Source organism: Vigna radiata, chromosome 8 (genome assembly GCF_000741045.1).
Source record: "Vigna radiata var. radiata cultivar VC1973A chromosome 8, Vradiata_ver6, whole genome shotgun sequence".
Lineage (NCBI taxonomy): Eukaryota > Viridiplantae > Streptophyta > Magnoliopsida > Fabales > Fabaceae > Vigna > Vigna radiata.
Window position 1 is genome coordinate 23,339,019 of NC_028358.1, and position 20,931 is coordinate 23,359,949.

General features: G+C 32.9%; 2 protein-coding genes across 2 annotated transcripts; one reads left to right on the forward strand and one right to left on the reverse strand.

The window, feature by feature from the left end:
- Positions 1-2,539: 2,539 nt before the first annotated feature.
- Positions 2,540-14,856, reverse strand: LOC106770387 (max-binding protein MNT-like). Its single transcript, XM_014656201.1, has 6 exons — positions 14,823-14,856; positions 3,744-4,029; positions 3,536-3,662; positions 2,984-3,088; positions 2,809-2,872; positions 2,540-2,745 (listed from the first exon to the last, which is right to left on the reverse strand). Exons 1-6 carry the CDS (start codon positions 14,854-14,856, stop codon positions 2,540-2,542), a joined length of 822 nt encoding a protein of 273 aa, XP_014511687.1.
- LOC106771183 (protein LIGHT-DEPENDENT SHORT HYPOCOTYLS 4) lies at positions 13,819-16,190 on the forward strand. Its single transcript, XM_014657107.2, has 2 exons — positions 13,819-15,102; positions 15,313-16,190. The coding sequence occupies exons 1-2, from the start codon at positions 14,855-14,857 to the stop codon at positions 15,704-15,706; spliced, it is 642 nt and encodes a 213-aa protein (XP_014512593.1). The 5' UTR covers positions 13,819-14,854; the 3' UTR covers positions 15,707-16,190.
- The last annotated feature ends 4,741 nt before the right edge of the window (positions 16,191-20,931 follow it).

Here is a 20,931-nt window from a genome sequence, read left to right on the forward strand (position 1 = left end):
TTGTTTCCCCCAACAACAATAGGGTTTAGTTCACCATAGACATGGTGAAACTAGATGAAAAATGGAAGAAGAATGGAAAAGCAAACCCTAGAAAAGATGAAAAGGAGCCTAAGCATCCAAGAGATCCTCTCCAGAGAGCAAAATTAGGTCTGGCCGTTCTCCCCTCTCAAAAGAATGACTCTGAACTCGCAATAGGTGTATTTAAAGGTGAGGAGCGCGTCAGAAAACAGGCCCAGGCCCAGCGAGCCACCGCCCGGCGGTTTAAGTGTGCCGCCCGGCGGTTTGCCATAATCCTCCAAACCGCCCGGCGGCAATCGCCACCGCCCGGCGGTTTCCCTCAGAACTGCCCAGCATCAATTCCATGCCTACTCCTCGTCCTGGACCGCCCAGCGGTTTAAGTGTGCCGCCGGGCGGTGCGTCGACTCTTCAAATCTTCATTTTTCTGCTCTTTTCTTGAGTCAACGACCTGTATCTTTAACTCCATTTTTCATTTTCTCAAAATAGCTACAAAACAATGCAAAAAAGCAAAAAATCGCTAAAAACAACATTTGACTCTCTACAGACTCATTTATTGAGTTTTGCTTGATTCTAGGCTCATTCCAAGTAGTAAAGGGCGTAATTTGGTCCAAATTGACATATGAAAATAACTGTTTTTCAACCTTCATCACATACTAAGTTATTTTCTTATTATTATCCCGTTTTAATGTTATTTGATTAGACTTCAAAACATGAGAGCTTTTGGGCACTAGACAATATTGTCTTTAACAATCTCCCCCTTTTTTATGTTTAACAAGTACACATTTAAACGATTTAATCATTCTTAGTTCAACATTTAGTTTTAAGTCTTGTGTGCTATGGTTTGTTGTATATTTTACATTTTTTAAGGGTAATGATGATACATTTAATGTGGGGTGTAGGATTTTTATGACATGGCGATTTTGAAATCTTTTTCTTTTACCAGTTTATCCTTAATGGGCCACCTAGTTAGGCTTTTTGCATAAGACTTTTATGCTTCGATGCAATGTACATAGACAATCTATCTTAGACAATGTAAAATTATGATGGCTTAGATGATATTTCTTAGACATTATGCATGCAATTTGTAGACAATGTGTCTTAGACCATACAATTGAGCATGATATCATTAGATGATATGTTTTATCATGTGATCAATAGATAGAAGGATGTTTATACTTATCTTTCCAGTGTTTGTTCTCTTGTGATCTTCCTCAATTCTTTTTGGTTCATTCTTCTTCTTCCTTAGGTCTTGTGATGTATACCTTTCTTCCTTTGTAATAAGTGAGGGTCCGTTTCCATGGCATCATGTAAGGAGTTTCTTTTCTATTATGCATCAAGTTTGCAAGAGAAATAATTTGGTTCTTTGCTACCCATCGGGTTTGACCTTATTAGTTTTATTTGTCATTTTCTTTTCTGATTTGGACTTAATGTTAATAACATGTTTCCCTACATTAACACACCTAATAAACTCTGATTACCATGAATGACTAGCAAATTTATCATTAAATCCTAGGCCTGTTTTATTATAAGGAAATTTGCTACTATTTATTAACATGTCTAAATGTTTTTTACCTTTATAAGTTTTGTTTAGTACTTTGAGCAAAATGTCATTTTCTTACTTAAGATTTTTATTTTCTAGTTTCAAGATTTCAATTTTTTCTTCAAAACTACTTACTTTCTTTTTTAAAGACATTATATCATTTGTAGATGATGTTAAATCATTTTTCAAAATCTCATTTTCCTTTGACACACTTTTATAATGCTTTCTCGATTTTTGGTATGCATCTGTCAATTTAGAAGAATTAAATATCAATTCATTATATGCTTCTATAATAAAGTAAAGCCAGAAGTAAACAACACTTACCAGAATCCCTCGGAAAATGCCAGAAACCGTTGGTAAACAACACTTACGGACGGCCTGCCGACGGTCACAAAGCCGTCGGAAAAACCTTTGTCCCTGACCATTACCGAGGGCCAGAAGCCTTCGGTAATTACCGAAGGGAAAAAGCCCTCGGTAAAGCCTTCGGTTTCATCCACTGATATATGAGTGATATTTGTCTTTCTTATCCAACCACACATACCTACATAAAATGTTCACAACACAGACAGACCTGCATAAAAGTTTCAAACCACAAACAGACCTGCATATTGTGCATCCCAAAATCATCCATTCATTGATGAAAAATCATAATGTACATTATGTTCTAAGAATATCATAATGTAACAAAATCATCCATTTCTAAGCAAAGATAATGTACCAAATCATAATGTACTACTAACATCCAAATGTACTAGGGATCCTAATGTAGCAAAATCACTATGTTCTAACAACTATGATGAATAACAAAATCAAACTAAAATTGTACATAGTCTTCAGAATGATCTTCATCATCCTGCTCCTCCTAGATGGCTGGGCTGGTGTGGGCTAGACTAGTGTGGGCAAGACTATCGTGGGCTGGACTGATGAGGGCTGGACTGATGAGGGCTGGACTGATGAAGGTTGGACTGATGAAGGCTAGAGCTAATCCTGTCCAGTTTGAGGCAACACACTCATGACCAGGGCCATAAAGTTTGTAAACTCTGCTATCAAATCAATGATCTCCTGGTTACGTTGCTCCAGTGCCTGCGTGAGGCGGACAATGGCCTCGTCAGCAGTAGTGGTGGAAAAAGAAGATTGGTGCTTCAGAGTACCTCCTCTCGATGTTGTATAGTTTGCAGCAAGTTGTCCTACACCATACACTCATCCCTTCTTCGTCCCACCAACGATGTCGACCCAATACTGTGTCATACGGATGTCGTCTTCTGCATTACTCGTATCATCCGGTGTAGGAGCTGACCTATGTTCAGATTTAACCTATGAAAGTCTCGTAAAAAATTCTTCTTGTTCAAACATTAAAAGCAATGTTAAGGAATGATACAATAACATAATGAAAGATTACTAATAGTAGCAATGTTATTTGCTTACATGAGTCTTCCGAGATCTTTCACCAACGAATTCATTAGTGCCCTTCCGAACATGGGTCTGTGCAAAGACCTCATCAACATGGACTGCCCGTCCCAGAGCTTGTGCCTGTAACATAATTTAGAGTTAGAAGTGTATATATAATAAAAAATACATAAGTTATATATGAAAGAAACAGAATAGTAAAGAAAGTTTACCATACGAATGGCATGCTCATGGACTGTGATCGACCCACTATTATGCAAGGCGCCACCCTTTTCAGACGCTCTGTTCCTCTGGGTTGTAGCACACTTGTTGCGAAACTCTATTGAATTCCAATGAGCAAGCAAGGAGTTCCAAATGTTCTCTCCCAACTAGTAAGGGCGCTCCCCTACAAGTCGGGCATCCCTAAACATGTCTGAGAGCCAATGAGATGCTTTCATGTGGAAATTTCTATGTATTTGTGTTTCATGTTTAGGTTTCCACTACACCTTCATCTGTACATTGATAAACAAAACAAACATTGATTAATGAACATAGTATAATACGAATGACAATTACTTTAAAGTTGTTTACCTTAAAACGCTCCCAGAATGGATTTCTGTCGTCTTTAGGTATTGCTCCCCAAGTAGGCCATGGACTCAAATATTGTTGCTTAATCGATCGTGTGATGACCTGGGAAGAAACCCTCGATGGAAGAAACCTGCATGCAAAGAAATAAAATTCATTTCAAATAAGACAATCTTAAAACAAAAATATGGTTAAAAAAGGATTAAAGTCTTACCCTTTGCCATATGGCTCAATCCATGGTCGATCATGGAGGGGCGAATCAACACCATCATCATCACCAGTTGAATCTAGATCAGCAGATGGTGTGACAGTCTTAGAAGGTGGTCTAGAAGATGAGGAAGGTATAGAAGTAGGGTCGGAGGGAGGAGTGAGGGTAATAATCACAGGGGGAGGAAGAGGTTCTGTTGTAGGGGTAGGACGAGGGTGTACTGCAGAGGTAGGAGCATGGTGTACTGCAAAGGAAGGAGGCGGGTGTACTGTAGGGGTAGGAGGCGGGTGTACTGCAAAGGTAGGAGGATGGTGTATTGTAGAGTGATAACGGTTGAAAAACAGTTATTCTCATATGTCATTTTAGACCAAATTACACCCTTTAAGACTTAGAATGAGCTTAGAATCAAGTAAAACTCAATAAATGAGTCAGTTGAGAGTCAAAAGCTGCTTTAGCGATATGATGCTTGTTTTGCACTGTTTTGCAACGATTTTGATGAAAGTGAAGATTGGGATTGAAGATGAAGGTCTTAGACTCAAGACAGAGGAAGAAAACTGAAGAAAAGAAGAGTCTAGGAACCGCCCGACGACAAAATTCACCGTCGGGCGGTCCAAAGTGAGGAGGAGGCACCTGGCGTGGACGCTGGGCGGTTTTGCGATTAGGGGCAAACTGCCGAGCGGTGGCGCGATTATGGGCAAACTGCCGGGCGGCATAAGTGTGACGTCGGGGGGTTGTCTACTGGGCTTGGGCCTGTTTTCTGTGACGCTCCTCAGCTATAAATATCCTTGTTATGATTTCATTCTCATTCTTTTGACAGAAGAGGGCGGCCAGACCTAATTTTCACTCCTTGGAGAAGATTTCTTGGATGCTTAGGCTCCTTTTCATCCTATCTAGGGTTTGCTCTTCCATTCTTCCATTATTTTCATCTAGGTTCACCATGACAATGGTGAACTAAACCCTTTTGTTGTTGGGGAAAAAATGTAATCTTTTGAAACTCTTTTTTATTGAAACTCTTGTTTATTTATATGATTATCATATGCTTTATTATCAATTGTTGGGTTCTCATCTGTGCTTAAAGCTTTTATCGTTTAACTCATTCGATAACTATTGTTTGTCTCTATTGATACGGGAACGTACAATACTGTCATGAACTGATGAGAAATTCCTTGATTAATGAAATACCACACAGGGATAGGGAGGTAGGACGATCAATTGTTTTTGCTTCTGTTTGGTAATGTGTTGCTAATTGCTAGGGGAGGCTAGGGATAGCAAGCCGGTAATTAGTAATAGGCTCTTTTCGCTGAGGGATCGGGTTAAGGGTAGGCCAAGAAAGTTTGCATAATAATTAGATAATCAAACACATTAAACAAGAGGAGTAGATAAGAGGAAGCAAATTAGATGAAATTGTCAACCCCCAACAACTCCATTATCCATAGTCTTTTACGTCAATTGAATCAAACACATTGCATGTTTATTTTCTGTCCTTGCATTCCAAACAATTAATTTTCCTCTACAAGTCTTACGATCTCAATTCACACGTACGATAAGGCCTTTCGAGTCTCTTGGGAAGAACGATATCGGGTATTACCGATCATATTACTTGAACGATCTGGTACACTTGCTAGTGAGTCAACATAGAGGAAAGAGGCAGGTGTACTGCAGGGGTAGGTTATTCTTTGTTGTTCATAGGTTAGAAAGAGTCTACATTAGGTGAATTGATAATTTCTACCCTTAAAAGTACACTTATTAGGTACTAACAACTCAAACTTTGAGTTTTGGGTTATTCTTTTCTTTTCACTACTTTCCTACCTTGATTGCACTACTTTAGACTTGTTAGGATGTTTACATAGCTTAGAAAGAGTCTACATTAGGTGAATTGACAATTTGTTACCTAAAAAGTTCACTTTTTACCTAAAAAGTGATGGTTTAAAGACCAAATATGCATATAAGCTGAAATATAACCAAATGAACAGTGATATCAACTTTAAAACACCAATTTAAGCTTGTTCAAGCTTTCCAATAGCATAAAAACAAAAAAAATTCGAACATCACCCTTGCTATAGCCAATTTATGAAGCAAATTACACCATTATACCACCAAAATCGCATTTCCAGAGAAGCAAAGGTTGGACAACAATTTAATTGACTCAAGAAACTGTAACTCTGCTAAACTAAGCTAGAATTAAAAGGCTTAGCAGTTCCAAACTCATAATGGACAATTCAAAGAAGTTGAGCACGGTGAAAAGCTACAATTAAATTATGAAACAGTGAAATGCTAAGGATTTTGAGCAACCAAGCTATGAAAAAGAGGGGCAACAGGTTTATTTATGCAATGCAAGTTTAAGGGAGGAGATGTTAGCTTCTAAAGTCATGAAATGCTCAAATATACTTTATGAGGTCAGAAGAAGCAAGATATTTTTTAAGGATGTTCCTTTTGAAGATGTAGCAGAAAGAGTTCAAAATAATCTAACTTGTTGTAGGGATTGCTAAATAAATTTTGAAAAAGAAGCTCAAATTCTAACAAGACTAGGTTTAGTAGTTTCCAATGTCCAAAATTTTACATTTCAATGTTTATAACAAGAAAAAATAAAAGTATTCTAAGATAGACCACAAATTGAATTGAACAACCTATAAACCAAAAGAATTAATGAGTCAAGAAAGGAGAGAAACAGATAATTGAATTGAACTCATGTAACTAATTCATAATCAAGTTATTAACCATTAAGAGGGACCCCTCTTTTGTTAGACATCTTCAAATTTCCAAAAGGTAAATCCGAAATGTCATTATGTATTCAAAGAACATCAGATGCTAATGTCATTATGTATTCAAAGAACATAATGTATGTATACACAAACATACAAAATGGAAAAGAAAATGACAAAGCGTAATAACTATTTATCAAAGATTGAAATTACCTTAATCTGCGCATTCACAATCAGCCACGAAAAACAAAAAAGGGACAAAAACATTAGTGAAAAACAATGTTAAACCCAAGAATCTAGAACAACATGACGTACAATAATCAATTAAGTATCAATCTACAAACAATGTATACATATTACAGGTTTGTCGATGGAGACTAATTGACTAACTGAAAACAAAAAAGTAAACACAAGTAAATAAATGTAAACTAAAATTACATCTCTGTAAGAGGCGAGGTAAATACAATGTAAATCTACCATGATATCATGAGACAACAACAACATTCATTCTAATACTTGAACAAAATTGAACTAAAGGTCCATGACTTTGATACATTTAAAAGCTTCATACCCTTTAAAAATCATTCCCACACAAGGATGAGAAATACAAGCAATGTAATTCCCAAAGATAAACTCAAAGCACTCCAATAATACAATCTCATTCTTTTACTAATGCAACCACGTTTTTATTCAACATTTAACCATAATTCTACACCAATGCTCACGTCGTTCAGAGATAAAGAGCTTACCTTCACGCTACAGCCTCCTGGACGAAGACAACCTCCTAACACCACACGTTTGCCTTAGAGTGCGCTTCACCACCGATACCCTCTCTCGCGAAGCCCTTCTCACACAGCGAAAGCCAATTCGTCACACAACTCCTCGATTAGCCTTCCTTGGTAGCTACAAGCTCTGCCCACGCCGCGACACCAACCCCTGTCGCAGCGACAACACCTACTGAGGCGGCCAAACCACCGTCGTAAAGAAAGAGGAGCTCGAGAAAGTTAGAAACTGGGTGGATTGTGAACGAGAGAGGGAAACAGAGATTAGAGAGAGGGAGAGTGGAAATCGAGGGGAAGTTTGGGGGAAGCTTTCGCGAGTAGAGTATTTGGGAAAATGGAAGAGGGAAATCCCGAATTCTGATTTCATTAAGTGAATGTCTATACCGATGGGCAAAAGCCTTCGGTAAACACCATCCTACATGACCGTAGGGATAATCCTTCGGTAAATGTTTTTTACCGATGGCTAAAAGGCCTTCGGTAATAATCCTTCGGCAAACAGTGCATTTCTTGTAGTGACCTCTTTGTCTTCATCTTCAAATGAGCTTTGATCTTTTGAGATGCTTGTGGCCTCATCTGCTTTTTTTTTTTTCTTTTGTCTTCTTTGTATGTGGCATTAGAGTGTTCCACATATCTTTGGCACTTTTTGCAGTATTGTACTTCTTCATACATCTCTTTACATAAAACACACATTAGTATATTTTTAGTTTTAAAGTTTATGAGATACCTTGATTTTTTATCATCTAACCAAGAGCTTTTGACAAAAGGCATTCCTTCTCATTTCAGAGGTATAAAGTTTCCATTTGCCAGAATATCTCACATGTTAATATGACATGATTCAAAGAATGTAATCATTCTTTGTTTCCAGAGATAAACTCTTCTCCCCTCAATAAAGGACGACAACTAATGGCATATCCTTCACCTTCCATTGCAATATGGATCATTTCGTCAAATCTTGTTAAGAACTAATCCTTGAGGTTAGCTTTGATATCAACTGAAAACACTAGAAGGGGAAGAGGGTGAATAATGTTTTTAAAAATTTTCGCAAATAGTGTTTGATAGTTTTTCAAAAGATTGATAGACAAAAGATAAGTTTACACCATGATGATTAAAAGGAGTTTTAAGAAAACTTTGAAGAAACAAAGCAATAAAACTCATATTTTATATTGGTTGACTCAACTTGAGCTACGTCCAAATCTCGTTTAAGAACCCTTAAGGGATTCCACTAATCTTTAAAAAGATTACACGAGTTTTATCTCTCTAGGTTTACATCGAATATTCTTACTACTCCTGGTTCACCTAGTCAACACGACTGGTCCGAGTTTAATTACTCTTGGTATGCAAGTGTTCTAACCACTTATGGTATCAACCCTAGACAACACGTCTAGATTGTTTAACTCAACTAAGCTAAACACCAAGTGTTTTAATTCTCCTCAAAATGTACAAACAATGTTATGAGCAAAGTACAGATTGATAACTCTCAAAGAGAGGATAAAAATAATACAAAGAAATTTGAAATTTGCTAAGGTTTTTCTCTTTTAGAAAATATTTGGCTTCATACGATATATGAGCACATTAAGCTTGTTTGAGCATGCACGAGTTCACTATATTATCCTTCTTGTATTCTCTTTAGGCTTTTGTCTATTTATGGTTTTTCTTCAGAAATGACCATTAGACAGATAAGTTGACTTCAAGAGGGCAAATAGTCTTTAGATTGGAAGTTAGACGTAAGTCTACTTTGTAGAGATACAATTCTTTATCATAGGCTTTATTAAAAAGAGAGCCTATATGATGTGACAAAGTAGAAGGCTTCAAGGGAAACATTTTCAAAATATTCTTCATCTCTTATAACGTTTTTTTCTTGGGTGTAGTGATTTTGATCATATCTTTATGCTTTAGTCATCTGTACAAATATCGAGAGCAAAGTATACAAGCATCAAAGCACTTTATCATACATGCATTAAAAATTTTGAACATTGATAAGCGTTAAGTCGTATTGCATGTTCAAAATATTTTATCTTTTTTCATATTATTAAATGCATCGTTTGTCAAAGCAAACAAAATATATGATCATCAGATGGGATAAAACATTAAATCTGTTTATCAAAATTGTTTCTAAGTGTAGCGTTTAATGGTCCTATGTTAGACAGTGTATTTCATAAGACATTTTGCTTGAACGAACAATGTTCTAAATAAAGCTTTCTTTTAGCTTTAGTGTTATCATGAGATAGACATTTCAGTTCATACATAAAATATGGATTTTGACCCTAAACTTAGATATAAAATTGAAATTTGTTCTTGTCCTAAACTTTGATATATTTTTGTCTCCATATTTTAAAAAATGAATGGATATAGTCATTTTAATTTAACAATGTTAATTTCTTTTTCATGTTAATCAATTAATATATAGAATTTTTATTTATAATTTAGCGTTTTAAATATTAAAATAATTTTAAAACTACTATTATTCTTAATTATTTTTAGGTATTTAGAGTGAAACTTGTTTATTAAGATGTGGAGATTAAACAAATTAATTATTATTATACGTTTTTTAAATTTTGAACGGTAAAAAAATACTATAAATTAGTGGTAAAATGTTTGTGACCACCACACACTTTTATATTGTCTAAATAATTTTATAAAGCATTCAAACAATTATATAAACTAATCAAAGTAATTAACTATTAAAAAATATAGAAAAGTCTTTAAAATGGGTGACAAACACTAGCAAGTGATAACAGTAAATTTTTCATTGCGTGTCGGCTAAAAATTCCGAAGAGTTACTGAACAATAAACACGTCTGCATGAGTTGTTTTGATTGAATTGATTACCTATTTTATGATGTGAAAGGCATTTCATGCATTGTCAAGTGTGCTTGAAAGTTACATTTACTTTGAAATTAAGACATATAAAAATGTGATATACTCCCATATTCTTAGATCAACTAGCTAGAGTGGTCCACCCAGCAATTAAAGTTTTTCTGCCATGTTTATTTTTGAATCTTGAGTCCTAAAAAATATTCAAAAACACTTGGAGTCTCCACATATAATTTTGAAATAATGTCTCTTGCTTGTTTTCTCATTTTGCGGGTGTACATTTTTTTCATTTGATGAATGAATATATATAATAATGTGGGCACTGTTGTGACTGAAACTAATTAGGGAAAGAGTAACGAATGTAACACTTTGGATTGGGATTTATAGCATAGAAAAATAGTTAAAAGGCAAAAACAGTCAAAGAGCATAGTTCAAAATTTTTCATGACAGCAAAGCAAAAATTAAAAAAATAATGAGACAAAAATTTCCCTGTCGAAGAGAGAATCATTGAATTGCCCCCACTTGAATGTACCTCCATTGTAGGAAAATTAAAATGGTGGTCAAGTAACCAGATTCGTCTGCCATTTCTCTTTTTCCTTTTAGGTGAACTACATTAATGTGTTCATAAAATCTTGTATCCATAAGATGCACATGTATATGATTTGAAGTCACATTTTCTTTCATTGCCAAAAAACAAAGTCTCTATTTTCTGTTCAACTAAAGTTTCAATTAATTGCAGTCAGATAAGAAGATAGTATTTGAAAAGTGATAAATTGAAAGTAAAAGGCATTCAAGGCAATAAAGAAGGAAGGATTTTAAACGGTGATAAAATAGGTCAATTCTTCTCTTCCATTGTAGTTGGATATTCCGTAAATTTGCAGTTCTAGAGAGGATTCAGAATCCTAACATGCTTCGCTAGAACGGGATAAGTTTGCTAGGCTTTTTTACCTATCATTTTGTTATTTTGTTTTTTATATAACTATATACACAGTGAAAAAACATTTAATGGTATAAATATCTTGTAAGTCCTTACTAGATTTAGTAATTGTTGACTTGAGTGGATTTGAGGGAGAGTAATTAAATGAATTTGAAAGGATTTGAAGATAATTTTTTTTTTATCTGAGTGAATTTGGAGGTAAACGACAGTCGATTTGAAAGTAAAATGTGTTCACTCTCACTTACCTCTAAATCTATTCAAATAAACAAAATAAAAAAAAAATTATCTTCAAATCTTCACAAATCCTCTCAATTACTTTCTCCCAAATCCACTTAAGTGAACAAGGCTTAAAAGATAAATTAAATGAACAAGGCTTAAGAGATAAATTAAAATGATTATGAATTTTACATATTAAAATATTCTCATAATTTATAAAAATTAATTATTTAAGTTACAACATACCTTTTGATGATGTGTATTATTCAGTTAACATAGTTTAAAATTTAACAGTTCGAGCTATGTTGTGAATTTTAATCTTTAATTAAAAAAAATTAAATAATATATCAATTCTTTGGTCCATCATTTTGAAGGGTTCAATAGACTAAATCAAATCAAATTGATAGGTTAAAAATGTTAACATGTTCCATCATATTACTAGCAAACCAATTCAATTTTTTATTTCTAATTTTTAAAATACTTTTATATAGAGACCTTTTAAATTTTATATTTACACAGCAAAAATATATACGTATAGTACAAACTAAATAGGATAGGAAACAAGAGAAAGTATAGGTTGTTAAAAATAAACTAATGATCATAACTGTATATTTTTATTAAATTATTAAGTATCAAACTATATAAAACTAAATTGTGCTGCATTCTTTTTTTAACACAGCAGTTCAATGTTATACTAATAATGTTTAGTTCAAAAACCATGCATTTGTCTAAGCCCAAGTTTGAGTAAAATGGTTATTTTGATTCTTGAAAGTATGACTATTTTAATTATTCATCGATTCAAGACTTACTAATTTCCTCAATTAAAGTTAATCCAAATTTTATAGTATAATGTTATAATATATATTTGCAATCATTGTTGGTTGCATGTCATATTTATAAGAGTTTAAACATACGTAACAAATATGCAATAAAGAAAGAACTTCTAAAATTTTCATAACTTCAATATTTACATTCTTTATTATGTGTTTTTAAAATTTTTAAAAATCTTATTAATACACAATTTAAATTTTAAAAAAAAATATATTTAGTTGAAGATTAGTTGAACTTCAAACAATTCAAACTTTTATTCGTAATTTATTGAATAAATACAGTCCAATTTACTTCACTAAAAAATTGATTAAATTGAGTTTGAATAAATTATTTTTCTAATATGATAAATCTATTATATATGAAGGTGAAATTTCTTATTAATGTTATTTAGTTGATATAATCAGTTGTATTAAAAATTTTAATTAAGCGATATATACCAATATCAATAATTATTTTTATAAGGTTTTACAAAACCTTTTGCTTTATATAAAAACATCACTTGAACAAGAGAGTTAGTATTAATTATCTTTTTCTTAAAAAGAATATTATTCTAGTGATGGTAACTCACCAAGCAACATTTGTCTAGATATTTTAACTATGCAAATAATTTCAAACGGTATTATTGATATATTTTATATATTAATTGTTTTATAATAATTTGTATTATGTAATTTTGTTTATAAGATTAATTATGTTTTTTTTCCTATACTAAATTATAAAATATTTATCTTTTGCGTTTTATAAAAAACATATAAACATCATTTTTAACAAAGTACATGTGAATGTTATATTATAGTTAAAATATAAAATTTCGTTTATTACATGAAAAACACTTTATGCGTTTGTTTGTGGAAAAATGCTTGACACGATTTTTATATAGTATGGAGATAAAATATTTTATAATTTTTATATAATAATTTAAGAATAAAAAATATATTTAACTCTTATTATATTAATAGTTGATGGAAATAACTAAACATTACTAATAAATGTGATAAATTTATGACGTGAGAAATTAGTAATTATAAAGAAATTATGATGTAAAAGTATTAAACTTATCATATTCAACGAAATCTAAAAATCATATTTACACCATATATATGAAAATATTAGACGGGGATAGTACATGAGAATTTTCTATCATTAAGTCGAGGATAAATAATTATGGATACTTAATTAAATATGTAAAAAATTATCTTTGTATATGATGTTACTAAATTATATTTAAACGAAGAGAATAAATTATCAATATAAAAGAATAGAATCTTTAAGTTCAAACTTAATGGCATTTTGTGGAAGGTGGTAAAATTTTATATTTTTATTGATGTTTACGACTTATCTTTTGTAGGAAAAAATGTGACTGAATTGTAATTATCAATAGAATTTTACAATTATAGTTAATTTACCCTATTTATAACTTGCTATCACATATAAATCTAAATGTTAGATAATCTTCAAAGTGGATTAAAAGATGTAATATATATACTTATATGATATTTGTTTTTGTTATTGGATCCTAAATAAAGAGAATCATGTAAACTAATATATTTGAAATTATAATAGTAAAATATAAATATACGGTTTTACAACACTAAATTAACCATTGAAGCAACTAATTCATGGTAAACATAATAATATGAAGCGTCCAATGTATCAATTTATGTTTAGACATATGGTATTGTTTCAATTTACAGGCAATTAGGAGTTTTTGTATTGACATAATCAATTTTATATTATGATAAAATGTGGCCTCCCTGGGGAAAGGGCATAGGATGGTCTAAATTTGAATTAAAATACAACAATAGTGGGAACTGAAAACTTTCACATACAGAAGAATTCTTGACTGTGTTTTTTAAGGAAAATTCTCTAGAAGATGATAACTTGTTTTGTTTATAAGGGAGGAGAAAGAGGGAGACACAACAGGGTAGGAAATTAAAGTTTTTTGTGATGTTTAGGAATGAAAAGGCTAAAAGGGGGCAATAATAGGGGCATTGTAGTCAATGAGGAAGGAACTGTCATTCAAAGTTGAAGGTATAGTGTGGAGAAAGAGAATCATGTTATTACCTCAATTTTTACCCTTCAAACTTTTCTTCTGTCTCCATCCATCTCTTAACCTATTGTACAACTCTCCTATTTTTTTCAAAAGCCCTAGGAACCCCATATACATCTATTTCTAACTCAAACGACAATATTAATGGAAGCATTAATATAAGAGATGAAACTCTGAATTTGCACCACCCTTTTAAGGAAAAACAAAACCAAAATGTTATCAATCCCTGAATTCAAAAACTTCTAAAAAAACAAACATTGCCCCGGGTAGCCTTAGTATTACTCAATATATAAAATCTGCAACTGCAAATAGTAGAGAGGAACAGTCCCCTCACACTCCCATCAATCTTATCACATCCTCAAACATAAAAAAAAGAAAAATCTTCCTTTGCTTCACCACTTGGAACTTCACTCTCTCTCTCTCTCTCTCCAAAAAAAAAAAAAAATTAGAAATCTGTAATATCAATCGTGATTCAGACTTTGTTTCCTTTTCATTTTCTTTCAAGGTAGTTGTGTTCCTTAACACAAACCTCAAAAACGCAAAGACATTAGAAAAGAATATTTTTTAGAGAACAGCGTTGCTCCACCACTGTTTCCCAGATTATAAGTATAGTAATCCTTTATCCGTCTAATCTCCATCCATCCATCCATCCATCCATTCGTCCCTCACTCTCATTCACTCCCTCACTTCCCTTACTCACTCACTCTGGTCACTGTCTTAGGAACCCTAGAACAAGCAAAGAGACAAAACCAACCTTGGATCTGCAAAGCCAAAGGCTCAAGTTCCATGGATTCAATTCAAGAATTTATGGACTCCTGTAACTCTCACATCACCACCACCACAACCGCTATCACCGCCACCACCAACAGCTTAGTCGGTACCTCCAATTCCCCTTCCGCTTCCCCCAACACCAGCAGCCGCTACGAGAACCAAAAGCGCCGTGACTGGAACACCTTTGGCCAGTACCTCAAGAATCACCGACCACCTCTCTCCCTCTCCCGGTGCAGCGGTGCACACGTCCTTGAATTTCTCAGGTTCAAACACATCTTACACATGCCATTCCATTCCAACATCACAGTACTTTGCAGATACTTTTCTTTCTTGACCTTTGTGGAAGAAATATTTTTTATCTCCAGGTTGAGTTTACCTGGGTGTATAGAACTAAATATGTCATGTCTTGTTGCACTTTTTCTTAATCTCTCTCTTTTCTTTTTCTTGTTGAATTGTTACTGTGATGTGTTTAGGTACTTGGACCAATTTGGAAAGACGAAAGTGCACACTCCGATCTGTCCATTTTACGGCCACCCAAACCCTCCAGCACCATGTCCATGTCCTCTAAGACAAGCCTGGGGAAGCCTTGATGCCCTCATAGGTCGTCTGAGGGCAGCATATGAGGAAAACGGAGGGAAGCCTGAAATCAACCCATTTGGAGCAAGAGCTGTGAGACTCTACCTCCGGGAGGTTCGTGAACTTCAGTCCAAAGCAAGAGGCATCAGCTATGAGAAGAAGAAACGAAAGCGTCCACCACCACCACCACCACCACTTCCACAACCACAACAACAACAATCATTGACTCTTCCTCATCACCACCACCATCACCACCACCACCACCTCCCTCCCTCAGGTGCAACTCAATAAGATTGTGAATAGCTATCCAGCTATGCTCATTCCATGGAAAATCCCACTCATCTGGCTCCCAACGCTTTTCCTGTCATTATTTATGATCTCTATTTTAAGTAGTATATTTAATTTAATTAGGGTTTTCGTGATTTTTCAGCTGAAAGTTTTCTAGTAGTAGTCCATGTAGACTGCTGCTTGTAGTTTTATCCTGTTTGCTCTGGCAGGAACAAAAAAAGGTTAAAGATGAGGGATATATGATGAAGCTGCTTTTAAAGAATACTGTGTGGTACTGGCAGTAGACTACTAGTGGGGGTACCTAAAAAGTGGTAGTGCGAGTGAATGAACGAACCAACGAATGAATATACAACAAGGAAGCCATCATCGTCACTGTGAGGAACCAAAAGCAACGCATTATTCATAGTTTTCTTTATGTATGTATGTACCTTTTTATATCCTCCATATATGTCAATCTTATTAGACTTGCAGACTATATATATATATATATATACATCTCAGTTCTCACCTTTTGGGTTTTCTTCTTAAGTTCCTACTTTCAATGGTTCAATTATATGTACTCGCTGGCCGCTCTAGAAATNCAATGCCCNGAGTTGTTAATTGTTTGAAGCCATAGAATAGGTAGTGAGTCACTTCCGTACATCTTCTATGACACCTTCCACATTATTATGGTCTTCTACATGTGTCTCATATTCATGCTCATTAATGNTTTCGTAGACACATTTTCANTTAACATTTTTTCTTTCAACTTGACACTTTTTACTGCTTTACTGTCTNCTTGTATATCTGCTCTGGATGCAGAAGAATCATATGGCCCTTCATGCTTCATCTATCATCTGTGCGCTTCAGATCACTGACAAGTTTTTTTAGGATTTTTCCCTTTAAGACTGTAGCCAACTGCTGACCGTTACCTTGGCCAATTTGATTGATGATATTTGTTTATATATATATATATATATATATATATATATATATATATATATATATATATATATATGTGTGTGTGTGTGTATGCAGTAGTGCTGTCTTTTCAACTGAAGGGAAATGTCGAAGAAAAGGAAATTAATGGCAGACAATGTAATTAATTCCTCCATGACTAAACTCTATTATTATTTGTGACCTCTGCACATGATCCTATTTAATCTCACCAGTTACCAAGACTTTGAAATGAATCAAATTTTCTTTCTTGTTCATAATATGTTTTCAATTCTCTATGTTTCCCTTTTAGTTAGGTTCTGTCATATAAATTGGGAAGCCTATACCATACCCTCCTGCAAATATGNATTCTATGGAACTAACAACGATTAGGTGTGACTAATTAAATNTTAACCAAGCACTGCATCCACGAATGAAGTACTTAGCTTAATTAGGCAAACTTGTCGGTGAAAGAATACATAAAGGTCAGCAAGGTTTGAAGGGAAAATCAAAGTGAGAGGTATATACATTGAAAGTGCATTGCAAGATCCTGAAAATGTATAGGAAATATTCTTAATCTATTCATCGAGCGGACAAACATGTCTGTCTAATAAAACTATAGTTTGGGTCATCTCATCTTCCTCCTTTTTGGGTTTTCTCATTATTTTGGTGATAAAGAGTTTTTGGCATTCTCTGTATTCATGAAGAGGCACCTATTGTACCTCAATTTGGTGAAGGCTAGGTGAATTATGCCAATAGGACACATTGTGTGATTCTAGTGGGGTATATGAGATGCTATCACTTTGAGACACAGAGGATCTATTCCTTCCTCGAATAATATTTTGGCATATATTATTTGGTTAAGTTTAGACTTTAGGCTGTATATAAAGTGTTTGTGATTGGAGGTTCCCTTAAAATAAAGACTAAAACAAGGACTATAGGATTAAAGCATTAGCTTTGTTGTGTCATCGTTTATTTGTTTATTAACCGGTAGGTGGATGCTGTTAACATCGTACCATGTTTACGAGGACAACTTCTTTATTGTTTTTATTAGTCTTTGATTCTCAAATCATTATATTCTTAAAATCCTACCTAGCAACTTTTACATATGCTGCTTCATTCTTCTAATTTCTATTTTTAAATTCTGAACAGCAATTTCTGTAGTTTTATGATATCGACTTTTCTTTTTAATATACATGATTTTGGTTAAAGTTGTACCATGGCATGACTATACTTCATTGTAAATAATTACACACATTAATTAAACCAATAGCTTGGAGTTGCATATTTTTTTGGGGTGACTCCTGATGTGCCTGCTTTTAATGTACAATAACTATCATCACCACCAAGAATTTAGTGAAATTTCAACCCTTACCACAACTACTAAATCATATTTTTATTATTATTATTATTATTATTATTACTATTATTATTATTATTATTATTATTATTATTATTACAACAGCAAATAAATCAGGATTAAAATCTCAAGTAAACCCATCACTAACTCGACTAACCAGCTACAATATATATAACTTTTTTTTTTTTTTATTTGAGATAAGTCCCTGTATAGAAAAAGAGAAGCTTACTATAATCATTTTTACCTCTCTGTGTTATATATATTCTATCAATCTAATACTTGGATTAATAATTTGGAAAAGTATATTAAGTAAAATAATAATTTACTTGATTTTAAATAAAAATTATTGAGTATAATAATTTATTCTTTTTAGTATTTGGTTCTAAGAGCAGAAAATGTGTATTTTTTATATTGGATATTTTAGAATATTATTTATTTTTATTGTAATTTTTTATTTTTCTAAAAAACTTATTTAATAAGTATTAAAATAGGTAAGAGTGCAATATATATTCTAAGCATAAATTTTACATCCATGAAGTATACCAAAAACAAGATAAATACGCTTTTACTTGAGAAACGAAAAACGGATATGGAAGCCGAAGTTATATAATTGTATAATATTTTTACTCTCACCAATCTTTCTACGGAATTTTTAAAGTGAAATTATATAATGTTCAGAACTTCGAAATCAAATGTCTTTTACTAACACATGTGTTTGTCACCAACATGAGTACTTAGGTACTGTGTGAATCTAGTATAAAAATTATTTTTACGATATATATTATAGTATTTTATATCCTTTTTCACATTTTTATCTTCCCTTTTTTTATTAAACAATACTCAATTATCGTATGCCACATTTTTTTTTGCTATCTCTATATCATTTTCCATTTTGCACTGCTCATTCTTCTCCTTTTGTTTTCCTTTCGTTTTATCCAAACACTCTTATATACATCCCTTTGGCACTTTATTCGTTTGAAGAAAAACCCAACATCAACATTTTTCATCTGAACTACGATTACGAACATGAAAATTATATTATATTTCCCAAAGAGGTCATGATGCATAACTCGTTGCCCAGCCTATTTTGATTTGCTACAATTCATACAGGGAAAAAACAATATTTGTACATATATAAAATTTATTTTGTATAACTCTATGAATTGAGAATAAACAAAATTGTAAAATGATATGATAAAAAAAAATTAAACAGTATTTATTTATTCTTCAAGTCTATTAAAATAATATTCTTCAACTCACTCAATCATGATTTTTCTCTTAAAAATGTAAAAAAAAAAAAAAAAAATATATATATATATATATATATATATATATATATATATATATATATATATATATTCTAAATCTTTTCAACTATTAAGATTAATTGACCTATAAAAACAAGTTTCTGATTAATGAAAAAAATATCTTCATTTTCCATTCCCATTATTTCCATTAGGATAACAAAATTATAAAAATTACAAGTAGAAATAAAAAGGATGCTTTGGTCGAATAACATGGTAATGTTATTGAAGTGGGTGATTTATCACTGCCACCAATCCCACGTTCTCCAAAGTAAGAGAAGGTATTCCTCGTCGCAGAATTCTTCGTTAACGAATGATGACAAAAAGTACTGTACCACAAATATTTCTCAATAAAATTATTATGAATAGAAGATATATATTTATATATACTTTAAATCAGCTTTTGTCTACTTGTTTGAAGATGGAAGCAGATATCGAAGTATCCTATCTGCTATGTACTTGCATACTTATATAATAAAGATATATATAATAAAAACGTTATCATACGTAATATAGAAAAACAGTTAAGAGTATAATGATAAGAGATTATAGTCATCCTTAAAAAATAGTACTAGTAGAGTTCGTCCCAAAAGGGTAGGAATTTAAAACTTTAACCATAACAAAGTTCTTCAAAATAAAACAGAGTAAAAGAAAGTCCTAAGAAGACTAAGCTGCAACATTGTCATTCTCATCCAAAGCGGTCTCCAAGGTAATCTCCTCTTCATCCGCTCTCATCCAAGTGGATGATTATCGCAAAAGAAAACAAACGCAAACATGACACAAACACAAACAAATGCAAGAGTGAGCTAATTATATAAAAAGAAAAGCATGCAATTATATTCACATGTACATATCAGATTTAATCTCAAGTCAAGTGTATGCAAGCAAAACAATATATAACACAAAACCTAGCATGTTAACGTCTAGACTTGACTCGTTCAAACTTTAGAATGGTAGTCAAGCTATGGTGGGCCATGCACCCGTGGTGGCTTGTGATACTTGGGCTCCCCCGCCCTGCCACACTCACGAGGTTAGTCTGTTCCGCGTCCTAGAGCATGATGGAAGCCTCTAGACTAAGACCTCCTGGTACTCCTTACCACATGGTCCAATCCTCTCTACGTGAGAAGAAAGACCATTGGAGCGTCAGGACGACCCCCAACTCCTACTTTCATTCTAAAACACTAAGAATCTCACCAAGAGATTTACATTTGAAACTATCATAAGCAACCATGAAATCATGTTTCAGTCTTTCCCAATTCACACACCTTTGATTTATAATCAAACCACATGTTTAAGCTTTAAAGATCAAGTCATACGTACCAGAACATGCTCCACAACCACTTCCAATCATCTCAAATAGACAACACTGTCATGTTATCTCAATCACACTACAAAACTCTACAATTTCTTGTAAAATAATACATCCTCACAAGTAAAATTTAATATCATACGAAATCTTTACTACTAATTTTCTATAAAACAATATTATTTTAATATAATTTATTATCATATTTACTCTCTTACATCTCTTATATATAATATATTAATATAATATATCTCATACTTTCTTTTATATATAAATATTATGATAACAATTTATATCATACGTACTCCCCTACATCTTATATATCCCTATTATATTAATATAA

Bases quoted from the DNA above. Each gene is read 5' to 3' on its own strand.
- LOC106771183 (XM_014657107.2), top strand. From the start codon at position 14,855: ATGGATTCAATTCAAGAATTTATGGACTCCTGTAACTCTCACATCACC. The intron at 15,103-15,312 runs GTTCAAACACAT...TGATGTGTTTAG, and splicing joins CACGTCCTTGAATTTCTCAG to GTACTTGGACCAATTTGGAA.
- LOC106770387 (XM_014656201.1), bottom strand. From the start codon at position 14,856: ATGGAACTTGAGCCTTTGGCTTTGCAGATCCAAG. The intron at 4,030-14,822 runs GTTGGTTTTGTC...CTACCTTTGCAG, and splicing joins TTTGGCTTTGCAGATCCAAG to TACACCCGCCTCCTACCCCT. The intron at 3,089-3,535 runs GTAAACAACTTT...ATTATGTTACAG, and splicing joins CATTCTGGGAGCGTTTTAAG to GCACAAGCTCTGGGACGGGC.